We start from the raw sequence: 24,613 nt of genomic DNA on the forward strand, positions 1-24,613 counted from the left end.
TCAGTTGAAATAATGAGCGCACAATTATTTCTGCCATTCAGTATGTGTAGTACTACTTCTCAAAACAGTTGCAAAGATCAGAAGATTAGCTTCCTATAAGCAAAAGTATAGGGCTAAAATGACTTTACTGGAACGGGAGAGTATTAGTTGTATGAATATCGCAGTCTTTTAATCCGGACCCTGTATGTTTGTATATTTTGGAAAAGTTCCCTGGGACTAAATCCACTCCGCAGCTGTTCACCGTGAAGGGTGAAATGTTTTTAGCAGCAGCAGCAGCAGGAACAGCAGTGAAGTGTGTTCAGGCAAAGAGTGTATCTGAAAGGCAAATACTTTTCCAAAGAAGAGGGTCATATATGAACATTAACAACTTCTAACAGATGTTTAAAGCATGGATGAAACTTCTGATGACACTAGGTGTAAGTTTTTAAACAGGTTATGAAGGAAGCACAGAAATGGAACTAAAAAACTTCCTTAAACCATTTTATTCCAATTCAGCATTATGCATTGTACTTGAACTGACATTTGCACACACTTAAAAAAAAAAAAAAAAAAAAAAGACACGATGGACAATGATCCAGTCCATTCTGAAACAATATCATTACATATGACAGAGAAATCATTCAGTCGATTTGCATGCTTAATGTCGGCCAAATAACTTTAGAGCTCTAAAAAAAGAACACAACAAAATGTCAGATGCAATCAGCTGCCCAGCTAAACCAAAGTAATACCATATCAGACTGCAGGCTTTAAAAATAATCATCCAGTATTAACTTTGTGTCCAGCATAATTTCACGATTAGTAACAATGGTTAAGTTTACCTTGCGGAGTTTCTGCAGGTTTTGTGAAAGTAAATTTAAGACTTTTTACACCAGTAAAGAAAATTCAAGAAATAAATGTAATAAAAATGAAGAAAATCCAAGGAATAAAATTAATCATAATTAGGTATCTGCCAATGGAGCCAGAAATTACTTTTTCAAACAAGTTTGTTCTCGTCTTAAGCATAACCAGAAAGCAAGACTTCATTTGTATTTCAAGCAATTTTATCTTGATTTAAACGTTTTTAGATATTTGTACTGAAAAACGACAAAAATACTTTTTTTTTTTTTTTTGGCAGTGTATGCAACATTTTATGCCAAGGAAATTAAGATTTTATGCTCTGTTTTAAGACCATTTTAAGGCCTTAATTTGTGGTATAGGACTAGTTAAGACTTTGATTGAAACCCCGACTTTGATTTATTCACTCAAGGAAATGTTATGAATCACTTGCTTGGAATTCCAAGGTTTTAGTCACATTTATTGTATGGTTTCACCAATTAAATCAAATAAAACAACCAAATACATAAAGGTTCTGTAAATATTAACATTTATTTGAGTGTACAATTTTAATAATTATTTTTCAACCTCATTTCAAAGGTTTCAAGTCTCAATGCAAAGCAACCCTGTTTGAACGAAGGATGAAAACTGGAAAATATATTTGAATTGCAGTTGAAAACAGTGAAAGTATATGAACCCACCCACTGCGGACCGTCAGGCTTTTTGAATTAGTACAGCATCACAGTGCATTATTAGTAAAACATTGAGAACGATATTTTTCAATGGCACACATGAACATTAAATTTTGACATGAACCGTATCTGACCAACAGAAAAAAAACAAACAAACAAAAAAAAGTGCCCGTGAAATTTGTAGTAATGCCAGTAAAACGCAAACTAGCATATGCAAACAGGTTTATTTCTAATAGCTGTAGTGTTTCTCACATCTAATGTTAAGGACAGTCCAGACATAGTAGCTATAGCACACGATGTGTAAACATAACCGCTGCAATGTGCCATTTCCCCACTTTTTTCTTTTTGATTCGTGCAAAAATAGAAACCGACTCAAACTCTGAGCAAATTTACAAATTAGCAATGGGGCTAAATATGGTTAAGAAAATAACAGCGCTAAACTATGTTCTGAATAAGAAAAGGTAAGAGAAAAGTATGAAAATAGTGTTCTTGCTTTGAGTCACCATATTAATATTAAAGACTCGCTGATCTTGTTCCTTAGAGTCGACGTTCGTTTAAAGAATGACAAAGAAAAAACTAAACAAAAGACCCCAAAACATTCAACTCTACAAATCAAGAAAACTTGATGTAAAATTGCACGAGAATCCAGGAGAGGGAAATAAAACCTTTACAGGAGATGCATGACAAACCTTTACAGATTAAATGAGGTATTGCACAGATTAATACAAAAAAAAAAAAAAAAAAGCATGAAGGCAACAAAAATGTACAACAAATTGGTCATCCATTTACATTACAATTTGATAAGACGAGCAAATGTAGTGTCTTAATTCTTTTGGGCAGCCTTGGTCATCAGTCATCCCACTCATCTTCATCCTCAAAGTCTTCCACGTCATCATCATCCTCATCTTCACCTACAAAACAACAGATTGAACGTTACTTTTTTAAAGTGCCCCTATTATGGATTTTTGTGTGTAACAGCTCTAAGTGAATGAAAACATCCTGCAAAGTTTAAATCTGAAAGTGCACCGTGAATAAAGTTATTGTCTCTCAAAAGAAAGAGTCCACTCTGAATCATTTTTAAAACGCAAATTTTTAAATCCCAAGCCATTTCATGTTGACATCAACGTGAAATATTAGCATATTGTTGCGCGTGTAGACCCGGAAAATTCTTTGCCACTAGGTGCCCTTTTGGAGTGGTAAAAATAGCTGTTTACCCCGGTAACGGCTGTACACAAAGCAGCACTGCGCTCACAAATGCTGCTTTAGGAAAAGGAAATGAAATCAACCAAGCGGACCAATCACCGCAGATTAAAGTCACGCAAAGGAGGGGTTTGGAAAAATGAATCGTTGAGCGAATCGTTTGGGAGTCGTTGAGCAAGTACGGTAAAAATAAATGCATATAAGACAATGAAAGTGTTTTTTCACCTTGCATGCATGTCAACCTGTTGTTGGGGACTCCCAAAACCAAAATATGAACCTTTCATTACCCATAATAGGGGCACTTTAACAAGAAAGAACTCTAACACAATACTAAATGAGTTTGACTGTAATTGTCATAAAGCTCAGGTCAGCACACACCTGAAGAGTGGATCGCTCTGCTTCTCTTCTGCATGACCTCCATCAGTGCCCCCACAATCCCAGAGGAAGGGGCAGGAGTGGGCGGAGCCGAGTCTGGAGAGTCCGGTACCTGAAAATGTCACATGATCAGAATGGTTTTATTCACCTGCATGCAACGCAGTTCTCATGATGGCCTGGGGCCAAAAAAAAAAAAGTGAATCAAGATTTAGTTTTAGTATGGAACTGAAGTAGTGAGAGATGATGTACTTAAAATCACTACACAAAAATAAATTAAATTGAAGAAGTAATGGAAATACTGTAATAGACTAGTCTTCAAAAACTTAGGGTCAGTAGAATTTTTTTTTTTCTAGAAGTAATCTAGAAGTAAATGCAAAAGTAAAAAGCATTGAATAATGTGTTTCTTATATTTATTGCATTTAAACATCTGTGAAATATTGTATTGCTTTACTGTGTAAAAAAGAATTACAATGCAGAAAAAGCATTTTAAGTAAATGTTTGGATTTGAAATCAGAATAATGGATAAATTTGTCTTTGTAGTCAAATGTGTTTGTAGTAAATAGCCATGGATCAGGAGCAGACTCCCATGTGAAAGCACACACTGTTAAAAAAAACACAATAAAAAAAAGTTGACCTAACTAAAAATAAAATAAAGATACCCATCACAATCAACTTAAGTTAACTCAAGTAGCAACCGACAAGTTAAAAACTTGTTCATCTAATGTATAAAAGTCAGTCTACAGCAACCAAAGATTTTTTAGCATTTAACAATGCCAATCTTTTTTAATATCCTCTTTCTTTTGGATTTGTTTATTTTCAAAGCCTTCAACATAATATGGGTATATTTGCCTCTTAAATCTAAAGGCAATGCTGATAGATAAATGTATTAAACAAGTTGCAATGAGATGCACATATACAGTACCTCAGCACACGATTCTCAGCCATGGTGAGAATCAACAAATTTTAAATCAGTAAAAATATGAACTCTGATCCACACAACAGCAGCAGCATAAATTAAGCCAGTGAAATTTAAAACAATGATAATATTTTAATAATAAATAACATAAAATGTTTTCAAGCTGCAATGCATGCTGGGAACTTGTGCAATATTGTTCAATGTAAAATTGTATTTAAGTAAGGTAAACAAAACTTTTGCTAGCGACATGTTTAGAGTATTTTTGTTCAGTTCACACAAAAAATTAAACAGACTTCTACTAAAAATTCTTTGTTCAGGCTACTTTTTTTTTACATTGGTTAGTAGAACTTTTTGAAAGTTGGATTTTTTACAGTGCAGTCAGTGCTTCTGCACCTCTTACGTACCGCACATGGACTGCATACGCACTGCAAACGAAGTATGTGTGAACCTGGTGTAGAAGGCCTATCTCACATACAGCTCATGAAATCAGGCTTGTGCTGTGTGTAAGCTATCGTGCAACAAATGCAAGATTGTCAAAACGAAAATGCAGTGCATGATAAACGTTTAGGTGAGAAAAATATATTTTTGAAAAAGGTCTAAAAAATGCCCTCCACCCCTCGAATTAAAAAATCCTCTCTCACAAGTTACCTAAGAGGGGAATTCATTTTCAAATATTAAATTCAGGCCCTGAATAAATGACTAAAAATCTTGATTGGATCATCACTACAAATAATTCTATAAATGATGATTATGCACTACAAAGATTTCCCCCTCCCAAATATTTTGCAAACATTTGTTTCCGACATTTCTCATAAAAGCACTCTACTCACGTTTTTAAGCTGAATGCCCTGTCGTATTTGGTCTAAGAGTGCGTTACGGCCGCCACCGGACACAGGCGGCTTGTTGTTTTGGTCCACTTTCTTCAGCTGCGCCCCTTCTCGAATTTGGTCCAGGAGTGCAGATTTACCCCCCAGCAGCTCCCCTGAATCCCCTTCCGGTAGTGGAGGAGGTGCGGGAGGAGGGGGTCCTGGAGGAGGGGGTCCTGGAGGAGGCGGTGGTGCCGCCACGCTCATTGAAGATGGAGGAGGAGGAGGTGGAGGGGCTGGAGGAGACAAGGAGGCAGGTTGGGGTGGAGGAGGTGGCGGGGGAGCCGACCCGGGCCCTCTGCTGGGGGGAGGAGGTGGAGGTGCAGCTATACCTTGTCGGGATGGAGGAGGTGGAGGAGGAGGAGCAGAGGTGGGCACTCTTGACGGCGGCGGTGGCGGCGGCGCTCCTCGGCCTCTGGAGGGAGGAGGTGGAGGAGGACCGGAGTTGTGGGGAGGTGGAGGAGGTGGTGGTCCTCCTCTGGATGGTGGAGGTGGAGGTGCTGCAGAAAGACAACAGAATGCTGCGTTACAGTAAACATACCTTCAAAATAGATTAATGTTAAAATCCAGAGCGGGACATGTTTTAAAACATCGAGAGGAGGATAAAGTTGCTATTAAAGGGGTCATATGATACGATTTCAAGTTTTCCTTTCTCTTTGGAGTGTTACAAGCTGTTCGTGCATAGATAAGATGCCTAAATTGGCAAAGACTAAAGTCTCAAACCCAAAGATATATTCTTTATAAAAGTTAAGACTCTTTAGGAAGACACACCTTCCTAAAACGGCTCATTCAAACACGCCCCCACATGTCTACGTCACGGTGTGGGAAGATTTGCATAACACCGCCCAAATGTATACGCAATGAAAGGCGGCGTAACCTTTATTCAAGCTGTAGTATTGTTGCTGCCACCGACATGTCGTGGAGACGCTGTGTTTTATTGTGAAAGCACTTCGTTTGGCCTTCCAAATGAAGCACACAACTAGAAATCAGTGGTTAAGTTATATTTACAACACTGTTCCAGAACAGTACAACGCAAATATTCGAGTGTGTGCAGCGCATTTTACGGAGGACAATTTCCTAAATCTGGGAGAGAGTAGCCTAAAATGTGAACACTATGAATGGCTGTGAACACTATAAAGTGGGGCAATTCCAACGTCGCAAAGACAGTCTGGTGCTTCTGACTCACAGCCTGCAAGTACGTTTCGATATTTAAAGAATTTGCTACTGACTATTCAAACGCGAGTTTTGAGCTGTGTAGAGTAGCGCTTGTTTGGCATTTCTCCGATCACAAATGCAGACATGGTGTTAGGTTTACACGGCGTGACACAACAAGTAAAAAGACCGTATGAGTCATTATAATCAGTAATTATGTCCTCACTGAATGCAACAAATGCCTCGTTTATAATGGGTTTTTATTGTTTTAGTCTCGTCGCGCCGGGACGATAGACTGTAAAAAGGCCGGGACATGGCATCACAACATGGTAAGGGGCGTTACATTTCCGTCACACGCTTGAGGTATTCGGCCAATCACAACGTACCTTTCCAGAAAGGCGGGCATAGAGGAGCAACAATAATGTATAGTATGTAGAAAATAATGTGTTTTTTAACCTCGAAACGTGTAAACACATTGCATTACACCAAATAATGTTATTTTCACAGGGTTCCCACACCTTGGTTAACTTCAAATTCAAGGACCTTTCAAGGACTTTCCAGGTCCAATACCCTCAAATTCAAGTGAGAGCAAAGGTTACGTCGCGTCACCTTGTAAGATACATTGTTACAGTTTTCATGTGTCAAACACAACTATGCAAAAAAGCTTTTTTTTTTTTTTTGCATTTATTTTTGGCCATATGACAGAAATCTGATATTCTATTTGTCGTATTTCTGTTTTGCATAAAACTGAATAATATTTTGTACATACTATACAACTGTATTCTAAAATGATTTTATATTAACTTTTGCATGGATTTTATTGAAAAGAGCTTAGGCTCATGTAACCAGAAGTTTTAATAATATATGAATATGCTTGCCTCATGGCTTTTCATTATTTTAACAAGCAAAGCAATACAACATTACATCCTTTGGATCTTTGTAATCTTCTTTGGTGAGCCAAATATCTTGAAACTTGCATTTTCCAGGCATCACGTTTCAGCAGTTTCAGCCTATTTTTGCTATGTTTCACGGTGTGTCTGTGAAACGTTGAGGTACCATCTTAGTAGTTTTGTGTGTGTGTGTGAACGTTACGGCAATGAACACCACAAAGTACCTCACATGGGAAACACTTAACGTAATGCATAAATGTGCATAACTAACGTAAATCAAGCAAACTAGTATGCATAGGCCACAAAGTGTTGGCGAAATAACACATTAGCGGACCGGAGGGAATAATATGGAATTTTCAAGGACCTGTATCTATGTTTGTTTATTTTCAAAAACTTTCCAGGGCCTTGAAAATTTTTAATCAGATTCACAAACTTTCAAGGATTTCAAGGACCCGTAGGAACCCTGTTTTCAGCAACATCATATGACCCCTTTAAAGCAACACCTTGGAAGATTTGCTCATGGTAAGCTTTTGGAACAGGTGATTGCAGAAACCTCGTTTGGAAATCATGTCCACCGACCAGGTAAAGTAGCCCATATTACACTATGTTCTACAAATATCATTACATAGTTTTATTTATTGTTACTCCAAAATTGAAAACCATAGTTCATATGTAGCATTGTTTGCAAAGGGTGTAATGTGTATAGTATAACATAAAAGGTTGTCCGCGCAATCATGTAGCCATAATGTCCATAATAGCCTATACATTGGACATTGTCGTTAGTTTATAAGCCTGTAAAATAACAGGGCCTCTTTATTTGAATAATATTGATCGATATTGATTTGTGTTCGGGCTCATGTCCGATCACACTCTCTCTTTCTTTTCTTCGCTTCCTCCGACAAAACCCTCTTAGGTTTCATTGCTGGCTCTGCCATGGCGTTGGTTTTAAGACTTGCATATCAGATTGTTTCGTCGTATAGTTAGCTATTTGCTACGAGTAAAATATGTGATGTATGCTGTAAAGCAGGTTGCACTCTTCCGCTGGCAGGGGATGGGCGGGGCTGTGTGTACCGATCCGAACACCAAACTTACAGAGTGTGGTTTTAGCCGATAGGAGGCTGCTCAGGTAGCAGCGGCAGTAGAATTCGTCTGGTTAAGAGTTGTTCTACCGCTGAAATAATTTTAGAGACATTATTTATCGTATATATCATAGTGTTGCTTTAAGACATGCATTCTGCTGTTAAGAGCTGATGTTTATGTTGTTCACAGCTGCTATGCAACAGCAATTTAGAATCCCAGAATTCAGAATCAGAACCAGATCCGATTTAAGTTTCACTATTTTGAAGGTTTTTAAATTAAAATGTTAAAGAATGTGAGAAATGTATAATTAATGAATAATTTTATTATATGGTTTAGGTCCTTTAGCTCCAAATAAATATTAGATTACAAAATAAATCACCTTACAAAAATTAATACATGGCTATTGAACAGAAAAAAACATTATTTGATCAATTTAACGCATTCTTGCACAAAAATGTTAATTTCTTAAGAAAAAAACTTTTTTTCTGTTTACTTCTATATGTCCAGTACAATGCATTACAGTGATATTATATTTTGGTCATACTACCCACCCAAACAATGTGTTAAATTATTAACATCCGATATCCTTGTCCAACAACTCGCTAATGCAGGCGATCACGTCAAAGTCAAAACCAACTTTCACTCCAGGGTTCTTGAATTCATCACAGGACAGAGAAAGCAGCTGTAGAAGCTTCCTTCTAGCTGATGCTCACAGCTGAACTTATTCCAGCAAACCAGAGCTAAGACAAATGCTGACTCTGAAGAATACGTTAAACTGGGGAAAATCGCAGATGTGAGCAGTGAGTAAGACAGAAAAGATGTTCTTCAAACATCTGATCAGAGCTGGAGTGTTGATCTTGTGGTTGAGGCATCAAGATTATATTACAGTGGCTTAATAGTTTTGGTGCGTTTTAAGGGCTTGCCTCCAACTCTGGTTCTGACTTGAAGCACTACAAGTACCTTCTATAAAAGACACACACACACACACACACACAACTTCGGCCTTCAGCCGTCTTTTAGTAACTGCAGTTCAGATGCAAGCCTTTTGATTGGGCCACTGCAGTGCCTGTTTTCGAGGCACAAAACTGATTGACTATTCTTTTTATCACTGCAGACTCATGCAAAAGGGGGAAGTAACCTACCACAAAACCTCGAAGGTCCTGAAGGACAAATTATTTAAACATTACTTTATTATAGTACAACATAAAATAAGGTTTGCTTAGATTCATTCTAATATCAGATTTTTCAAACTCCTGGACTCACCTTGTCGTCGTAGTTCATTTTTGACAGCCTCTACTCCTCCTATCTTCTCAATGAATTCGTAGATGTCTTTAGACGTCTCTTTGTCTTTGAGCTGGGCCTCAGAGATGCCACACATGTCAAACAGGTGCTTTAGGTCTGGGTCCAGATTATTCACCTGAGAAAAGACACACACAAGTCAACAAACGAGAGAAAATCATCTGAATACAAATCAAATTAAAATTAGAATTAACTTCTGCTTCTTGTGGCGCAGTATTCCCCTTTTGTAAGTCACGCTTTTGTAGATCACTATATTAACTATGGACATAGAAAAGTTTGGGGTCAGTAAAATTTTTCAAAATAATTGAATACTTCTATTCAGCAAGGATGCATTAAATTGATCAAAAGTGACAGTGAAGACATTTATATTATTACAAAAAATAATATTTCAAATTAATGCTGTTCTTTTGAACTTTCTAAAGGTTTACAAAAAAATAAAAAAAACTTTATAAAATGTTTCTTAGGCAGCAAATGTTTTTACATTGTACTTATATTTTTAAAAATACCTATATGTATTTACATCTGTAATTAATTTCTGTAATTACATTTATAATTACACTGTTGACCCATCCCTTACACCTTAACCCACCTTTAAACCTACCCAAACCACCAAACCTGTCCCTAACCTTACCCATATCTCACCTCAATAGCAGCAAAAGTGTTTTGCAATACAATATGACCACAATAAGTACATTGTACTTATATTTTGATGTAAGTACATAGTAGTTAAGGCCACCTAATATAAAGTGTAACCCTTTTGAACAATAGTGTATTAGAGTAACAAGAAATAATCAAATACTTTGTCTTCATTTTGAACAGTATATCTATTTATTTATTTTTTTTAATCACTGAAAACCTAATAAATTTCTTCTTGTGAAATGTTTTGCATGAAACAAAACTTTCTTATGATAAATAAATGTCTCTCAGTTTGCTCATTTATTATGCAACACAGTGAGATTCAGACATCTTTTAAACATAACATTTAAAGATATCTTAAGACTTTTGGGGGCCACAATATTTCAGTATATTCTTAAACGGCAGAAACAGATGAATGTGTCGCATAGGGCTTAATAATTCTTTCCTCTGATAATGAGAAATTGCTCCTGCAGACAGTCCACCAGCGCAATCACACGGTAACCTCCAATAAATCCCCTTTATGTAATCTCTCATTCAGGGGAGTTCAAATTAAAAACTGGAGCCACACAGATCTAATACACACTCTCAGCGCAACGCCTGAAATATGATCCTTGATTTTTGGGAGAATGATTGTTTTGGATTATAAAGATACAGCCCCTCCAATTACATTGTGTAAGAGATGACTTGCAATTGTGACTCATATCCTTACGTGACCTCTGACCCAGAAAATGATGAAAACATGTAAATAAATGTGCTTTAAGAGGACATGCATTAAATGTAAACACGTAGTGGCAAAAAAAAAAAAAAAAATAAACTCACATCAAAGCCTGTGTTGGGATCCCAGCCGACATGCCCAACGTGCCTGGAAAAACAAAAAGACATTTTATTAAAGGAACATGAACAAACAGCTCAGAAACTGTAAATGCATTAAGCAAATAAAGATAATACGGAGATTCAAGTACATCAATAAACCTGTTCATTTTTTAAGGACGTCTCATCTGACTTTAACATGACTCCTGGAATACAATGGCCAGATTATCCACGTCTGGGATACATTACAGGAGATTAAAAACAAGTGTCCATCCGATTACACTTTCCATTACAACGTACTAAGCGATCGTCCAGAAATCAAACAGGAACTCTGATTTGATAAAGCAGCTTTAGTGTTTAGTGCACACGGAAGTGTATGCAGTACCTGGTCAAAGCCAACAATGCTAGAAAGGCAAATGTGAAACCAAGTTGGTCTGAACAAAAGTGAACTCACCGGAAATTGCTTGGGGTGCCGATTTCAGCTTTGGATATTTTCTTCTTCTTGTTCTTGCCTTTGCCTTTGTCTTTGTCTTTTCTGTTGAAGTTGCTGTGGAGGTTGATGTTGTTCATTTGAGAGTTATTTTGATAACGCTGATTGTTGATTTCGGGGTTCTTTATATCCACCGTTGCCATTGGAAGTGTTGGTACTGAAGGTCCTGATGGTCCTGAAACATTTTTAAATTATGCATTAATTAATGTGATAAACATTTGGAAGCTTGTTTCTGACACGTATGAAAAAAAAAAAAAGGTAAATTACGACTTTTTAATATCACAATTCTGACTTTCTCACGATTCTGACTTTTATTCTCATAATTGTGTTTATATCTTGCAATTATGATTTTTTTTCTCTGAATTCTGATTTTATATTTCATAATTCTTGCAATTCTGAGAAGAAAAGTGAATTGAGATATCAACTCATTTGCAAGAAAAACATTTTTATAGCATGGCGGAAACAAAAAGGTCAAAATTGCGAGATGTAAACTCAGAATTTGCAGAAAAAAGTCAGAATTGTGAGACGTAAACTCGTAATTGAGAAAAAAAGTCATTACAAGACAAACTAAAAATTTTAAATAAAATCAGAATTGTGAAAAACACGTCAGAATTCTGAGTTTATATCTCAAATTATGAGCTGAAAATTTTGCAATCACATTTTTTAAAATTGTTTTTATTCCATGGCAAAAACTGGCTACTATAATCAAGCACTCACTTTTCTTAAATGCACTGAACACAAGAGACTGCTTTAAGACTAAACCAGCCAATAAAGCACCTCATCCAACCAAAAAGAAGTCTTCAGAGAAACTTCACGAAACATCTCAGGTCACAACCTACCTGTGTCCTCGCGCTCGACACTGTAAGCGGGCGAGAGTAAAAACGACGGGCTACAGCGTCTGCTAATGTCTCCACCCCCTAAACCCACGTTCAGGAGGATTTTACCCATCACCACACAGGTGCGCTCGCTGTGCCGCAAGTTAGCTGCGGGGTCTGAGAACGAACCGTACAGCTCGTCCTGCGGGAGTACCAGGCACTGCAGGGGAGCCAGGCAACCTCCCAAATCCGAAGCCCCATCTAGTATCTCATCAGTCGGCGCGGACAAAAAGGTGGTGCAGAACATCATCTCTGAACACATGTGAATGTCTACGGTGCAGGACTGGTCAGGCTGCTCTTGCTTTTCTCTGCCAGCATTTGAAGGCTGCAGCCAGCCGTAAAGTCCCGCCTCTTTTTAATCCCAGCAAATTATACACCACCGCTGGATTTTACATAACCGTTAAAGCCAGCAATAAGCTGCTGCAAATCTCCTGGGTTCTTCTAAGCACGGTGTGATAAGGACACGCTATAGTTCAACACCAATGAGAAACCCTCCACACAGACAGGGGGCGCTAATCACCTGAGATTGATGTCAGTACTAGGCGACTCCAAGCGGCACAAAATTATGAGAAGGAAAAATGCTGACAAACTAGTAAATTCATATAACCAGCAGAGAACATTCTCTCAAACAGATTAACTACATGTCTAATATTTGTTGTGTTGCTCATCCACAGACATCAAATGGATGTCAGGTCACGAGGTCACGTATACATGAATCACCTACACAGTCGCTCGATGATCCACTTTTGGGTGTTAACAGCACCTTCACACACCAAAAATAGTCTGCCTTTATCTGGATGATACGGTGAAACCTCATGTTACTTCAGAGCTTCAGCATTGCTCGTCTATAGGATGGAAGTGACACGGGTGCCAGATTTTCCAGTATAGCTGGATTTCTACCTCTGGGGTGGTAAAAATGTACTGTTAGCATATGTTTGTTGGGTGGGAGTTATGGTTAGGATAGTTGACGGCCCCTGGGGGACTTATGGTAAAAAGACCATTACCACTGTGAAGATCAAGTTTTTTAACTAATAGCAGAGTAATAAAAGTAATAAAAGAGTAATAAAAAAAATTAATAAAAATAATTTTGGTAACACTTTACAATAAGGTGTCATTTGTTAACATTAGTTAATGTATTAACTAATATGAACAAACAATGAACAACATTTATTACACTATTTATTAATCTTTAATAAAAATAGAGTTGTTCATTGTTTGTTCATATAAGTTAATACATTAATGTTAACAAGCACAACTCGTGATTTTAATAATGTATTAGTAAATGCTGAAATGAACATTAACTAAGATTAATAAATGCTGTAGAAGTATTGTTCATTCTTAGGTCATGTTAACTAATGTAGTTAACTAATGTGAACTAATGAACCTCATTGTAAAGAATTTTGTGTGTGTGTGTGTGTGTGTTTGTGTTTATATAATTTTTTTTTTTTTTTGTGAAATCTAACAATGTAACCCGGACATTTCTTTGCGACCTGATTATTGAACATTTGTTCTGTATTAAGAAACACATATCAAATCATGTACGGACATAAATACATTTTAACCGATTAACTTAAAGTTTGTTGAAGTTTAGACAAAATTAATGTTTATATAATTCCATTAGTAAACAACCTACCATTAGGTGGATCACGTCTTTTTTCTGCAAGACAAAATTAAGATAACCATTACTACTAAATTCACCACAGCACAATATAAATTGTGAGGTTTATCAGTGAAAGAGTAAGAAGGTGAGATCTAGTGGTGTAGGAAAGATCGGGGGTTGTTTGTTTATTATTAGTCGGAAATGTACGGGAAAAGACTCAAATGTACAATCCTCTCCTTGTCCCGGGAAAAGTTGCTGAGTCAGTCGACACAAAGAGAGGAAGTGGTTAAAGAGCAGAGCTAATCAGAAGCAGACCTACACAATCAGACCCAGAGACATCAAAGAGTAAGACGTGGCACAAACAGACCGAAGAAACTGTTTGAGGAGCCTTAGTTAGGAAGAAAATACTGGAAGATTGGGATGTTAAAGAAAGAGTGACAGAGGTAGATAAAGAGGGAATGACTGAATCATGTCAGAAGAAAACCAGATGATGTTTTTCCAGCAGAATACATAAAGACACAGCTCTGTCGTGAAGTGAAGGACAGAAACAGGCTGATTTGCTGTATTTACCGGTTTTCCTCCCTTTTTTATTCACAACTTCATTGGCTGCAGTCTTGAATCGCCTGGCTTCCTCCTCATTGGCAAAATTGAGACCAATCTGGCATGTCTGAGGATAAACACACATTAAAGATGCTTTATATACGCTCCAGACAGACAATAACCATAAATCAAAACATAGATGATTCAGAAGAGTTCTTCAAACAGGTAAAAACCTTGCACTTATAAATTTAAATCTTAAAAAATACACACAAAATGGCATTTGCAACTCATTTTTTTCCCTTTTTTTTTTTTTAAATGTAGCACATATTAGAGTAAAACAATATTACATGAAAAAAAAAAAAAGTTTACATTTACATTTTAATGAAGTATCATAAAGACAAACTTTTTTGAGGATAAAGTGCATGGATGAAGCATGCATTATAAGACCAAAGCAAATGGATTCAGTTTCATGTTTACGTTGATTTTAACTCCGGCTTTATCAGTCTGTGTCCATGATGGCACATACCTTACGGCAGGGCTATTCAATTGGCGGCCCGCGGGCCCAATCCGGCCCGCCAATCATCTTCATCCGGCCCGAGGAAGAGTACGCAGGTTGCACATTCGCCTTGAATTGTTCTTGCACTAATTAGTTTGTCCACAAGGTGGCAACACTGGCCCGGGCCAGCCAAAAAGAAAGACGTAATAACAACAATCTACCGGATACCGTAGATGGCGAGATGGCAGCGTTGACAAGCGCTTATGTGAGGGAGTTATGAGATATCCACAATTATAATGTTAGTTTAAACAAATTTAAAGGCAGTGTTATCGGTCATAACGTCTGGGGAGAAATAGCGCCGACACTGGACGAAGATTTTTATCAAAGCAGGAAGTATAGTTTGAAAATCTGCACGTTTGGCTGTACTCATAAACTGAGCCGCTAAGACAAGCGCACAAAACCACACACAATGATGTAAAAATACGTGGATTTGACGAGTTACCTCATAAACAGTCTAAATCAGTTATAAAATCCTAAATGACCGTAAAGAGTTGGGAGAAAATTGGATGTCACATTAGTTAATTTTGCAGCTGACTATGCATTTAAATTTAATATCCAATTTTATAGGCCCCCCAAAAAAAGATCGGGACAGCCCCCCATATCCTTGGCCCCCTTCAAATGTTCAATTCGATAATCCGGCCCTCAAATGAAGTTAATTGAATAGCCCTGCCTTACGGTCTGCTGAGGGGAAGTACAAGCATACAGCACGATTGCTTGAAAAACACAAAGGGCATGTAGGCACAAGATCTGAGTACTTACATCTCCAGCAAATGTGATAAAGTATGGCCTGGAGCAGTTTATTGAAAAGTTGTTGTAGAGCTCTTGATCAAACAATTGTCTTCCGTCCTGTCAAAGCAGAAAAAGAAACTGTTTACTTAACACCAAGAAAAACATGACTTCCTTGTGTGAAATGTTATTTTATTTATATGAATATAGATTGTTTTTATATAGTATTTAATTTACTCATAGAATTAATAAAATAGTATAAAAATAAATCATAAGTTTTAATATTAAAGAATATATTTAATTTATATATTATTTAATTTATTCATAAAAAAAGAAAAAGTAAGTGTGTATATATACACACACACACACACACTTTTTAGGGCTGTAACGTCCCAGACGATTAGTCGATTAATTGGTCGATACGGTCTGGTTCGACCAAAATTCTGATTGGTCGATTTTTTGCCGCGCTCATTTCATCAGTTTGGCACTTTATTTCGTTTTGGACATTAATAACATAATATAATTTTGCACATTTATTAATTTTAAATACTTGTGGATTTGGGCATTTGATTTATTCATTTTTGTATTTGTTCTGAGTGCAGCTACCTTGTTGTTGTATTCACTTTATTTGGTTTCGTTTAAAATTTGGATGATTAACATGTTGTAGTAGCCTACTTTACTTTTATGGTTCCCTTTTATTATTGTGCAAACTGCAAATTTATTTCTAGTATTATTTATTGGATTTGGGCACTTTTTTTTATTTTTTGTATTTTTTATTTGGAATGCGCAATTGCGCTGTGCCCACTGTTTGTGTTAGTTTTGAGCCTAAGATGCTTTATTTTTCAGTTATGCACTTTATTTGGTTTCTGCTCTTGTTTGTTTAATAAATATTCTTTTTTTATTAAAGTGGACGCGCCTTTTGTGTTTATTAAGAGTAAAAGCTTTAAGTCTATTCGTGTCTCAGCCGCGAAGCTGAGCTCTTATGTTCAGCCTCGATCTGTGCGAGCTGCGCAGAGCGGCTGAAATGATAGTGTCTGACAGTTATACTTATAACATATGACAAAAATAATTTTCTAAATTATGTTGCACATTCCTCAAAAGTTCTTGTGATATCACTAGTTGACAACATAGTACTGTTTTCAGAAATCACAGGCTATGATATTGCGCAGGTGCACGTGATGCACCGCTGTCAGAGACGACAGACTCGTGTGTCAGACTCATTTCAGTGCAAAATAATTAGGTCAAAAACGATTTAATATACTGCAAATAGCCTATTAGTTTTTATGTTTATTTATAATTAATTTAGGCAGACAACAAGGCTACCAAGTACTGAGCACAGTGCGCATCTAATTAATGTAACGTCGTTTTTCGTCGAAAGTTTCAGGACTTCAGTCGACCAAGATTTTCTTTGGTTGATTACAGCCCTATATATATATATATATATATATATATATATAAGTTATTTATAAAATAAATAAAATTAATTATTTTACCTACAACCAAATATAGTTTATTTATATTATTTATTAATTTTATGAACAAATATGAATAACATATAAATTAATTAAAGTATATATTTTACTTATATTAAATTTATTCATAAAATAAGATAATAAATAAAATACATTGGAATATAAATAAATCAATAATAAACATTTTAATATTAAAGGATATATTTTATTTATATATTTTTAACAAAATATTTTTGAATATAAATAAAATATACATGAATATAACGGATATATTTTTAAGAGAAGTTTGTGTTATTGTGCTAAACAATATGTTTGGCTCCAAATGAAAACAACCAAGCTCAATGAAAAGTGCACAGATGTATCAAAAAAGCATCTGACCCACATGGAGCGTCTATTGACTTACTTTCATATCAAACACCCTGATAAAGTAAGATCTCTGAGGGTTATCTTTCACCAGACAGGCCACCCCACAGCACTTCTTCACCCAGCACGAGTTTCTGTCGGCTCCATAGACCTGCACCACTGCTGAAGACAAACTCTGCAGACACAGAAAAGAAACGGCAGAATTAAAACAAATCTGTAAATGAAACTCCATTCTGCACCTGCTTATGTAGGTCACGTTAACTTACTGTGAAAACAGACAACCAGGTATGATTTTCAGGAAGATTTTCAATAAAATAACATTTAAAAAGTCATGATGCACTTCCAAAAATAAACACTGGTAATTTTTGGTTTATTAGTGCATGTGCCATAAAGTGGTCAATTTTAAAGAAAGCTTTAATGCCATAAGAATGCCATAAACTGTAGTGTTTAACAGCTCTGGACATACGGCGGTCACTCTGTAGAGGACATTATCATAGATAGCGCAGTGTCATTCACAGAGCAAACACCTCATGACGGATGTGAGCGAGGACGACAGCGCTCATTGAAAGCGGCCCAGGACCTTTGACAGTCCCCTCACGAAGCTGCCGGTCACAACGCCAGTGAATGAGACGCTCTCTCAGACTAATCAAGAGGAACACGCCGCATTATGCACATTAAGACCACAGTCGAACCTCTTGGCGAAAAGCAAAGCCTATAATCATAGATCATTTTTGCATTACACAGAATGAGAGAATTAAATCCAGCATGTCTATTTAACAAAAACAACCTAAAAAGTCTACAAGATATTTTATATGTTAATGAGTTCTTGATTGTGACATCAAAAACTTTACAATTTCTGAATGACATGCAGGTTATTTCTGAAACAAAATAAATTATATTATATATAGACTCAGAATTGCAAGAAATAAGTCAGAGTTGTTAAATAAAAAGTTGCAATTTTTAATTTTTTAATGTAATAAAAGGAATAAAATAGGATATAAAACAAAAAGGTAATGGCGACTTTTTATATTGTTCTAATTGTTTATATCTCGCAAACATTTTCACTTTTTTTCCTCAGCATTGCAAGAAATGTTTTTTTTTTTTTTTTTTATGAAAGAAAGGAATATTTCTAGAAGATAATTGCGACTGTCACATTTCAAGCTTTTCTTCTCAGAATTGTGAGTTTACCTTTCACAATTCCAATATAACAACTTACATTTATAAGGGAAAAAAAAGAGAAAGTCGTAACTACCTTTTTTCATTTTTGTTTATGGAATAAATGAGTAAAAAACTTTAAAAGTAGCTGCGACTTTCACTATTCTGACTTCAGAATTGCTCATTTATTTTGCAATTTTGAGTCTCACAATTCTGAGAAAAGTCACAATTGGGAGATATAAAGTCAGAAATGTGCGAAAAATTGTGAGAAAGGGTTACATTTAGTTTTTTTATGGAATAAAAAAAATATAATAAAATAAAGGTAATTGCTTTCTCTCACAATTCTTCTCAGAATCGTGAGAACTGTGAAACAAAAACTTAGAATTATGAAAAACAAAATCAAAATTGTGAGAAAAGTCGCATTGATCTTTTAATTTTTTTTTTTTTCGTTTTTGCAGTTTAGTTTTAATAAAAGGACTGGACAGACAGTCAAAATCCTACTTTCCACAATATATCGCCTTCAAGGATACACCCGAGTTTGAAACAACGCATGCATCTAATTAAACGGCTGAGTTTACAAATCAACCATCTGACCTGAGATGAACCATCTGACCTGAGATGAACCATCTGTGAGGAATCAGAACAAAAGAGCCAGTCAATATTCAGCGAAAAGCCACAAAGGACCGTCAAGCTACTCCTAAAAACTGCGTTTGTGACATGTGATGTAATCGCAAACTTCCGAGCAGCACTTTTAAGTGAATAGCTGCAATATGCATGAAGATGAGACATCCTGGCCAAACAGCCACTTTCGGGAATTAACGATCAGCATCCATTCTCAGGACGGGCCAGATGATTTACATAAGCAGAGAGTGGACCAGCAAAGCCAGATGGCCTGCCAGGATCCCGGTCAGGAATGCAGCCACGCCACACATCTGAACAACCCGCTGAAGCCGTTACAGACACACTCAAAGCTTCCATTAACAACAGGATAATAGCCAGAGGAGCAGGATCACACACACAGCGAGAGGGGCTTCTGCGCTCTCATTGGCTGAATGAAGCTGCTGTCTATTATCAGCTCATTTCAGTAATTACTCAAAGTCAGGCGCATCCATCAGAACCCAAGTGCGTGCAACGTTATCTTGCAGCTTATCGCTCATTATTAGTAACTGCAGCTAGCGGAAATTCACCCCCTGGACGAAATCTGGTGACGTAATGTACATGTACTCATGCATGCACTCTGATGACATCAAATAAAAGAGGCATTGTTTGCTGCCAATGCTGCTATTTTTAAACTACTTTTATTCAGCAAGGAGGTGTTAAATTGATCAAAAGTGACATTGAAGACATTTAAAATGTTACAAAATATTTCTATTTCCAATAAATGCTGTTCTTTTGAACTTTCTTTTCATTAAAGAATCTTGAAAAAAAAAAATGTATCAGTTTCCACACAAATATTAAGGAACATTAAAAATAATAAAAAGGAATGTATCTTGAGCAGCAAATGGTTTCTGAAGGAAATGATGAAGTAATGATGCTGAAAATTCAGCTTTGCGTCACAGGAATAAATTTCATTTTAGAATATATTAAAACAGAAAAAAGCTCATTTAATTTGTAATGCTTTTTCATAATATTACTGTTTTTAATAGTATTTTTGATCAAATAAATGCAACCTTGGTAAGCAGAAGAGTTTCAAACACACATCAAATTGAAAATAATATCAAATAAATGAAAAATTATTAAGAAATAAGATTTTAATTTTAAATAACATTTTAAAATAAAATGATAACTACATAAATACTACATCAACTCCATACATCACTACATAAATCCCACATATAAATTTGTATTGCTTTACGTTAACTCTGAAATGCAAAAAAACCTTTGATTATTACTACAATAATTAATAAATAATAAATTGTAACTGACTAAACAGATAAATTCAGTCTAAACAAATTTTTTTTAAGGTAAGTTGTCGCAATCAATTTACTTTAGCTACATTTAAATAAACAAATTTTGCTGAGAGTCAGTCAACTAAATTTGTTTATTTAAATGTAGCTAAAATAAATTGATTGCAACCGCTTTTACCTTAAAAAAATAAATAAAAAAAATGTAGTATTATTTTTTTCAGTGTGGCTGTCATTATACTTTAGGAAGAGTTTAATTAATTTTGCATCAAAAAAACCCTGATCTAAATTTTTTATTATGACAGGACAGATCAGAGCTGACAGGAAGCAAAGTTGGAGAGAGATACCCTGATCTAAAATTACTCAAACTCAACATTAAGCCAAATAAATAAATAAATAAGTGCTAAAAAAAATGAAGTAAACAGCAAAAAACAAATGATTGCTTTGTAACTAGCACTATAACTCAACTTCATGGGGAGAATTGTACAATTCTACAAATTTATCCATCAGCCACTCACTCTTATGTATCAGCACTGGACATCTGAAAACTCACACAGCTGACCACGGCAAGGATAATATTAAGGGTCAAAGCTGAAAAATCTATGACCTTGCTATTATCAGGGCTTTCTGGAGATTTGTAGCTTTCCTCACAGTTCAAACAACCACAAATGACAGAAACTCGGCCAGCAGGAACTACCTGAGAGGATGGACTGGTTCTCCAACCCCCCACATTCTGAACCACATACTGCCAGCAACAGCAGAAAAATTACAGAGGCCCACCGGACCACATCCTCACAGTGGGCTGACCGAGCGATCCCGTTTAAAACTAACGCTGCGTTTCCAGTCAGTGTGTGAACTCCAAAAGCTCCCTAACTAGCAAACCCGCTGGCAGGATACTAACAAGAAAAGGACAAGTTCGAAGTCACAAACTCATGGTTCTGTGATTCAGAGCAGTTAAACTGAATCCTCAGAGAAGTGGACAACACACCCACTTCAATCATGCCACAACATGCCGTTTGAATATAAAAAGACGTACAAAATAAATGTCAAAAGGTGACTAAGCCTTTGGGATGCATTGGGATGCAAACATACGATAAGCAGCGTCATCATCCAATGGTGCCAGGAATGTGAGGCATTCAAGGACTCGTGTCATGCAAGAGAAACAATGAATTTTGAGCGATAAGTCCAGCGACTCAAACCCAGTTCCTGTTCCGCACAGAGAAACGAGGCTCTTTGGAAACCCGCGTGCCCTCATGTGAAAAGGGAAGCTACCTGAAGAACACAACATTCATGTAGGAACAGAACAGGTAATGCGGTGGAATGAGGAAACAGAAAGCCAAACGAACAGGTGAGCGAAAGCAGCACGAGACGTTGGACTACACCTGGACTGAACATTACCCACATAAAACCCCAGTCTAATTTGGGTATCAGCGTGTTACGCAACAACAGCCCGAGGGAAATCTGATTACACTGATGACCAAACAAAACAATAAGGGAACGTGTCCGTAGTGCACTGAAAAAAACTTGAGATCAAAAGGTAACGATTACCTATAATAAAGTGCAACTTATGATGAATAAAGGTCAAACATAAAAGGCGGTTTTCAAGCACCCCAAAAAAAATTAAGTTTAATATAGCATACTTTTATATACATTGTGTGTCCTGTTTTTTTTATTTTATTTTCATTATTATTATTATTAATTTAAAACATAATAAAATGTATTATGTTGCAATTTTACTTTCATATATTTAATAAGTATACTTGTCAGAATCTGTAGGTTCCATTTTTATATTTTTTCCCATTTATTTATTCGTTTTATTTTTACACAAATTTCTTAAGCTGAATGACAGCGGAACATTATTTCACACATTTTATTTTCACAAAAGTTATTTTATGCAAGTAAGCAATCACTTTACTTGCATTTAATATGCTTTTATGTATATAAAATCACTTTTGTAAATTTTATTGATGAAGACACCAAACTGGGACGTCTCATCTTTGACCCATAAACACACAAATCAACAGAGCTGATTATTTTGCAGACTGTATAGTTATTTTGTGATTGTCTGTCAGTTACGTACTAATATTCTACAGTAACTATTGTGTAAAATTAGAGAAATGTGCATAAAATTGTACTATATTATCCGCCAATGTTCAATGTCTTTTCCATTTGCTCCTCCCAATCTTGAATATTTGGTTCCATTCCTGACTGTTTAACCAGACACACCAATGACAACAGTTTCCTCATATGAATCTTAGTTATGAAAACCTGGTTTATGGTCACTGCACACATAGCATAGACTTGGAAATGTAAAGGTCAGTGTCTCGTATTGGAAACCAGGGCTATTTTATGTGAATCCGGAGTAAGAGTTTTATGAGGTGCTGTCAGGTGACGGGATTCATGTCATAAACGCAGGTTAATAAATCAAGCTGTGAGAGGAACATAAAGGCATGTGTAAATACGATGAAAACTCCTAATCAAGTTCACCTACCACCATGATCATCTTTAATTAAATAAGATGAACTATTGATGCAAAGGCGCGCGACTCGTTTATCTGGTCTGGAACGTAAAAATCTATAGCTGTCATTATATTTTAGGAACGAGGTCATCATATTTGCTTCGAGAAGTGTGAAAACGCATCTCTCACGCAAGCTCACCTGAAACTTTGACCGCGTTCTTGATAAAGAAACACCAACAACATTGTCAAGACTGATGCGCGTGTTAAACTTTGATGATTTGTCAGCTGGATCCAGTGTATGTCTGTATTCTGTTAATGGATCATCCAAGTGTTACATTCCAGTGGAATCATTAGTAACACTGTATCGAGTCGATAACATCACACAGCATGACTGAACACTACCTGGCAAAGAAATCAAGCAAATGCTTGAGAACTTACGGTGCATTTCCTGCCCAGATGGTTGAAGAGCACTTCGTTTTCATGCTGGTTGAGAAGAATGGAGCTAGCATTGCTCGCAGGCCTCCTGTTTAAAGGCGGACCACTCATTTTTGACAATCCGATGGTGTGAACTTGTGATCAGGAAGTGTTAAACAGAAAATATGTGTTCATTGATCTCTGATCACCGCAGCTCGGATCCGGAGGCTCTCATAATCAGACCTGTGTGTTTCGGCCGGGGGTGGATTGAGAGAGGTCTTATGTCCTAGAAATAAAACGCGATCCTCGTTTGCTTATCCGATGTCGTCTTGAGACTCGAAACTTTCATCTGAACTCCTGTGCACCACCGAGCTTTCGATCCAACATGGCAGTGCCACCGTTGCGCATGACAGTAAGACGCGGCGAATTTACAAACCCTACTACGGCGAGAGCGTAGCTTATGAATATTAATGACGCTCCGTGGCGTACGATAAGTAGCCGTAGCTGATTGGCTCAGTGCGGGCTTTGGTAGCGAGCGTTAGTCATTTGGCGAATCAGAGAGTCGCGGGATATTGAATGAGTTACGTGACTAGACGCTCCAGGAAGGTTACCAGGCAACGTTAGCATGAGCTAAGAAATAACTATATGAGCTAAGCCTTCGCTATAGTAGGATACAGGTCGCGATTATTCTACTTATTACGTAAAAGAGTCTTTTAAATGTTTTTAAAATGGGTTATTAGACAGCTGTAGCCTTATAAATCGCAGTCAAGGAATATCTGACTATGTTAAAAAAAACAAAACAAAACAGTTTCACAAAGGAATGCAGTGTGGGCGGAGTCGTGACGTGGAGTCAAGTGGGTGATTTTTTAATTGTAAGTAATTTTGCAAATATTTTTAGCAATACAATAATCAGCTTTGAAGCAAGCCTTCCTATACAAACAACAACAGTACAAAAGAAAAGGAGGAAAAAAATAAAATAAAAGAAGAGGAAATAGCCTAACCCATAACAATAAAGCCAAGCTTAATCAGAGGAGGAATGTGACTTATAAGGTCGGTTTGCACATGAAGTCCAAGCCAACAAAATGAACAATCAAAATAACAATTGTTTCTAATTAAAAAATAGCACTTGAACTTATTTTGACCCTTGGACTCTTTAACACTGTCGGCTTGTTTATTGGTGTAATCAGCAGTGCATTGTTTAAGTATGTCAAAATACAACAAAAGGTGGATGTCTCTTCTGATTTGTACCATATTAAACATTTAAAACAATAATGAAGCCGTATGCAAATGGACATGGTAATGTGCAATGTGCAATGAGTCTGTGCTTTCAG

At 36.5% G+C, this 24,613-nt stretch overlaps 1 protein-coding gene across 3 annotated transcripts; it reads right to left on the bottom strand.

Annotated features, from left to right (window-relative positions):
• Window positions 1-1,346: 1,346 nt before the first annotated feature.
• waslb (WASP like actin nucleation promoting factor b) lies at window positions 1,347-23,798 on the bottom strand. Of its 3 annotated transcripts, XM_058772423.1 has the most exons (12): window positions 23,307-23,797; window positions 17,392-17,526; window positions 15,550-15,636; window positions 14,265-14,361; window positions 13,728-13,751; window positions 11,184-11,394; window positions 10,739-10,781; window positions 9,248-9,401; window positions 5,195-5,362; window positions 4,827-5,098; window positions 3,084-3,192; window positions 1,347-2,416 (listed from the first exon to the last, which is right to left on the bottom strand). In XM_058772423.1, exons 1-12 carry the CDS (start codon window positions 23,412-23,414, stop codon window positions 2,355-2,357), a joined length of 1,470 nt encoding a protein of 489 aa, XP_058628406.1. In that variant the 5' UTR covers window positions 23,415-23,797; the 3' UTR covers window positions 1,347-2,354. The 3 variants fall into 3 exon arrangements, with proteins under 3 accessions (XP_058628406.1, XP_058628404.1, XP_058628405.1); XM_058772421.1 differs by having other exon boundaries at window positions 4,827-5,362; window positions 23,307-23,786; XM_058772422.1 differs by lacking the exon at window positions 13,728-13,751 and having other exon boundaries at window positions 4,827-5,362; window positions 23,307-23,798.
• Between the last annotated feature and the right edge of the window lie 815 nt (window positions 23,799-24,613).

The sequence above is a fragment of the Onychostoma macrolepis genome, chromosome 04 (genome assembly GCF_012432095.1).
Source record: "Onychostoma macrolepis isolate SWU-2019 chromosome 04, ASM1243209v1, whole genome shotgun sequence".
Classification (NCBI taxonomy): Eukaryota; Metazoa; Chordata; class Actinopteri; order Cypriniformes; family Cyprinidae; genus Onychostoma; species Onychostoma macrolepis.

Excerpts from the sequence above, each read along its gene's own strand:
- waslb (XM_058772421.1), bottom strand. The coding sequence starts at position 23,414 with ATGAGTGGTCCGCCTTTAAACAGGAGGCCTGCGAGCAATGCTAGCTCC. Across the intron at positions 10,782-11,183 it reads GGCACCCCAAGCAATTTCCG|GCACGTTGGGCATGTCGGCT; the intron begins GTGAGTTCACTT and ends TTGTTTTTCCAG. Across the intron at positions 2,417-3,083 it reads CAGAGCGATCCACTCTTCAG|GTGAAGATGAGGATGATGAT; the intron begins GTGTGTGCTGAC and ends GTTGTTTTGTAG.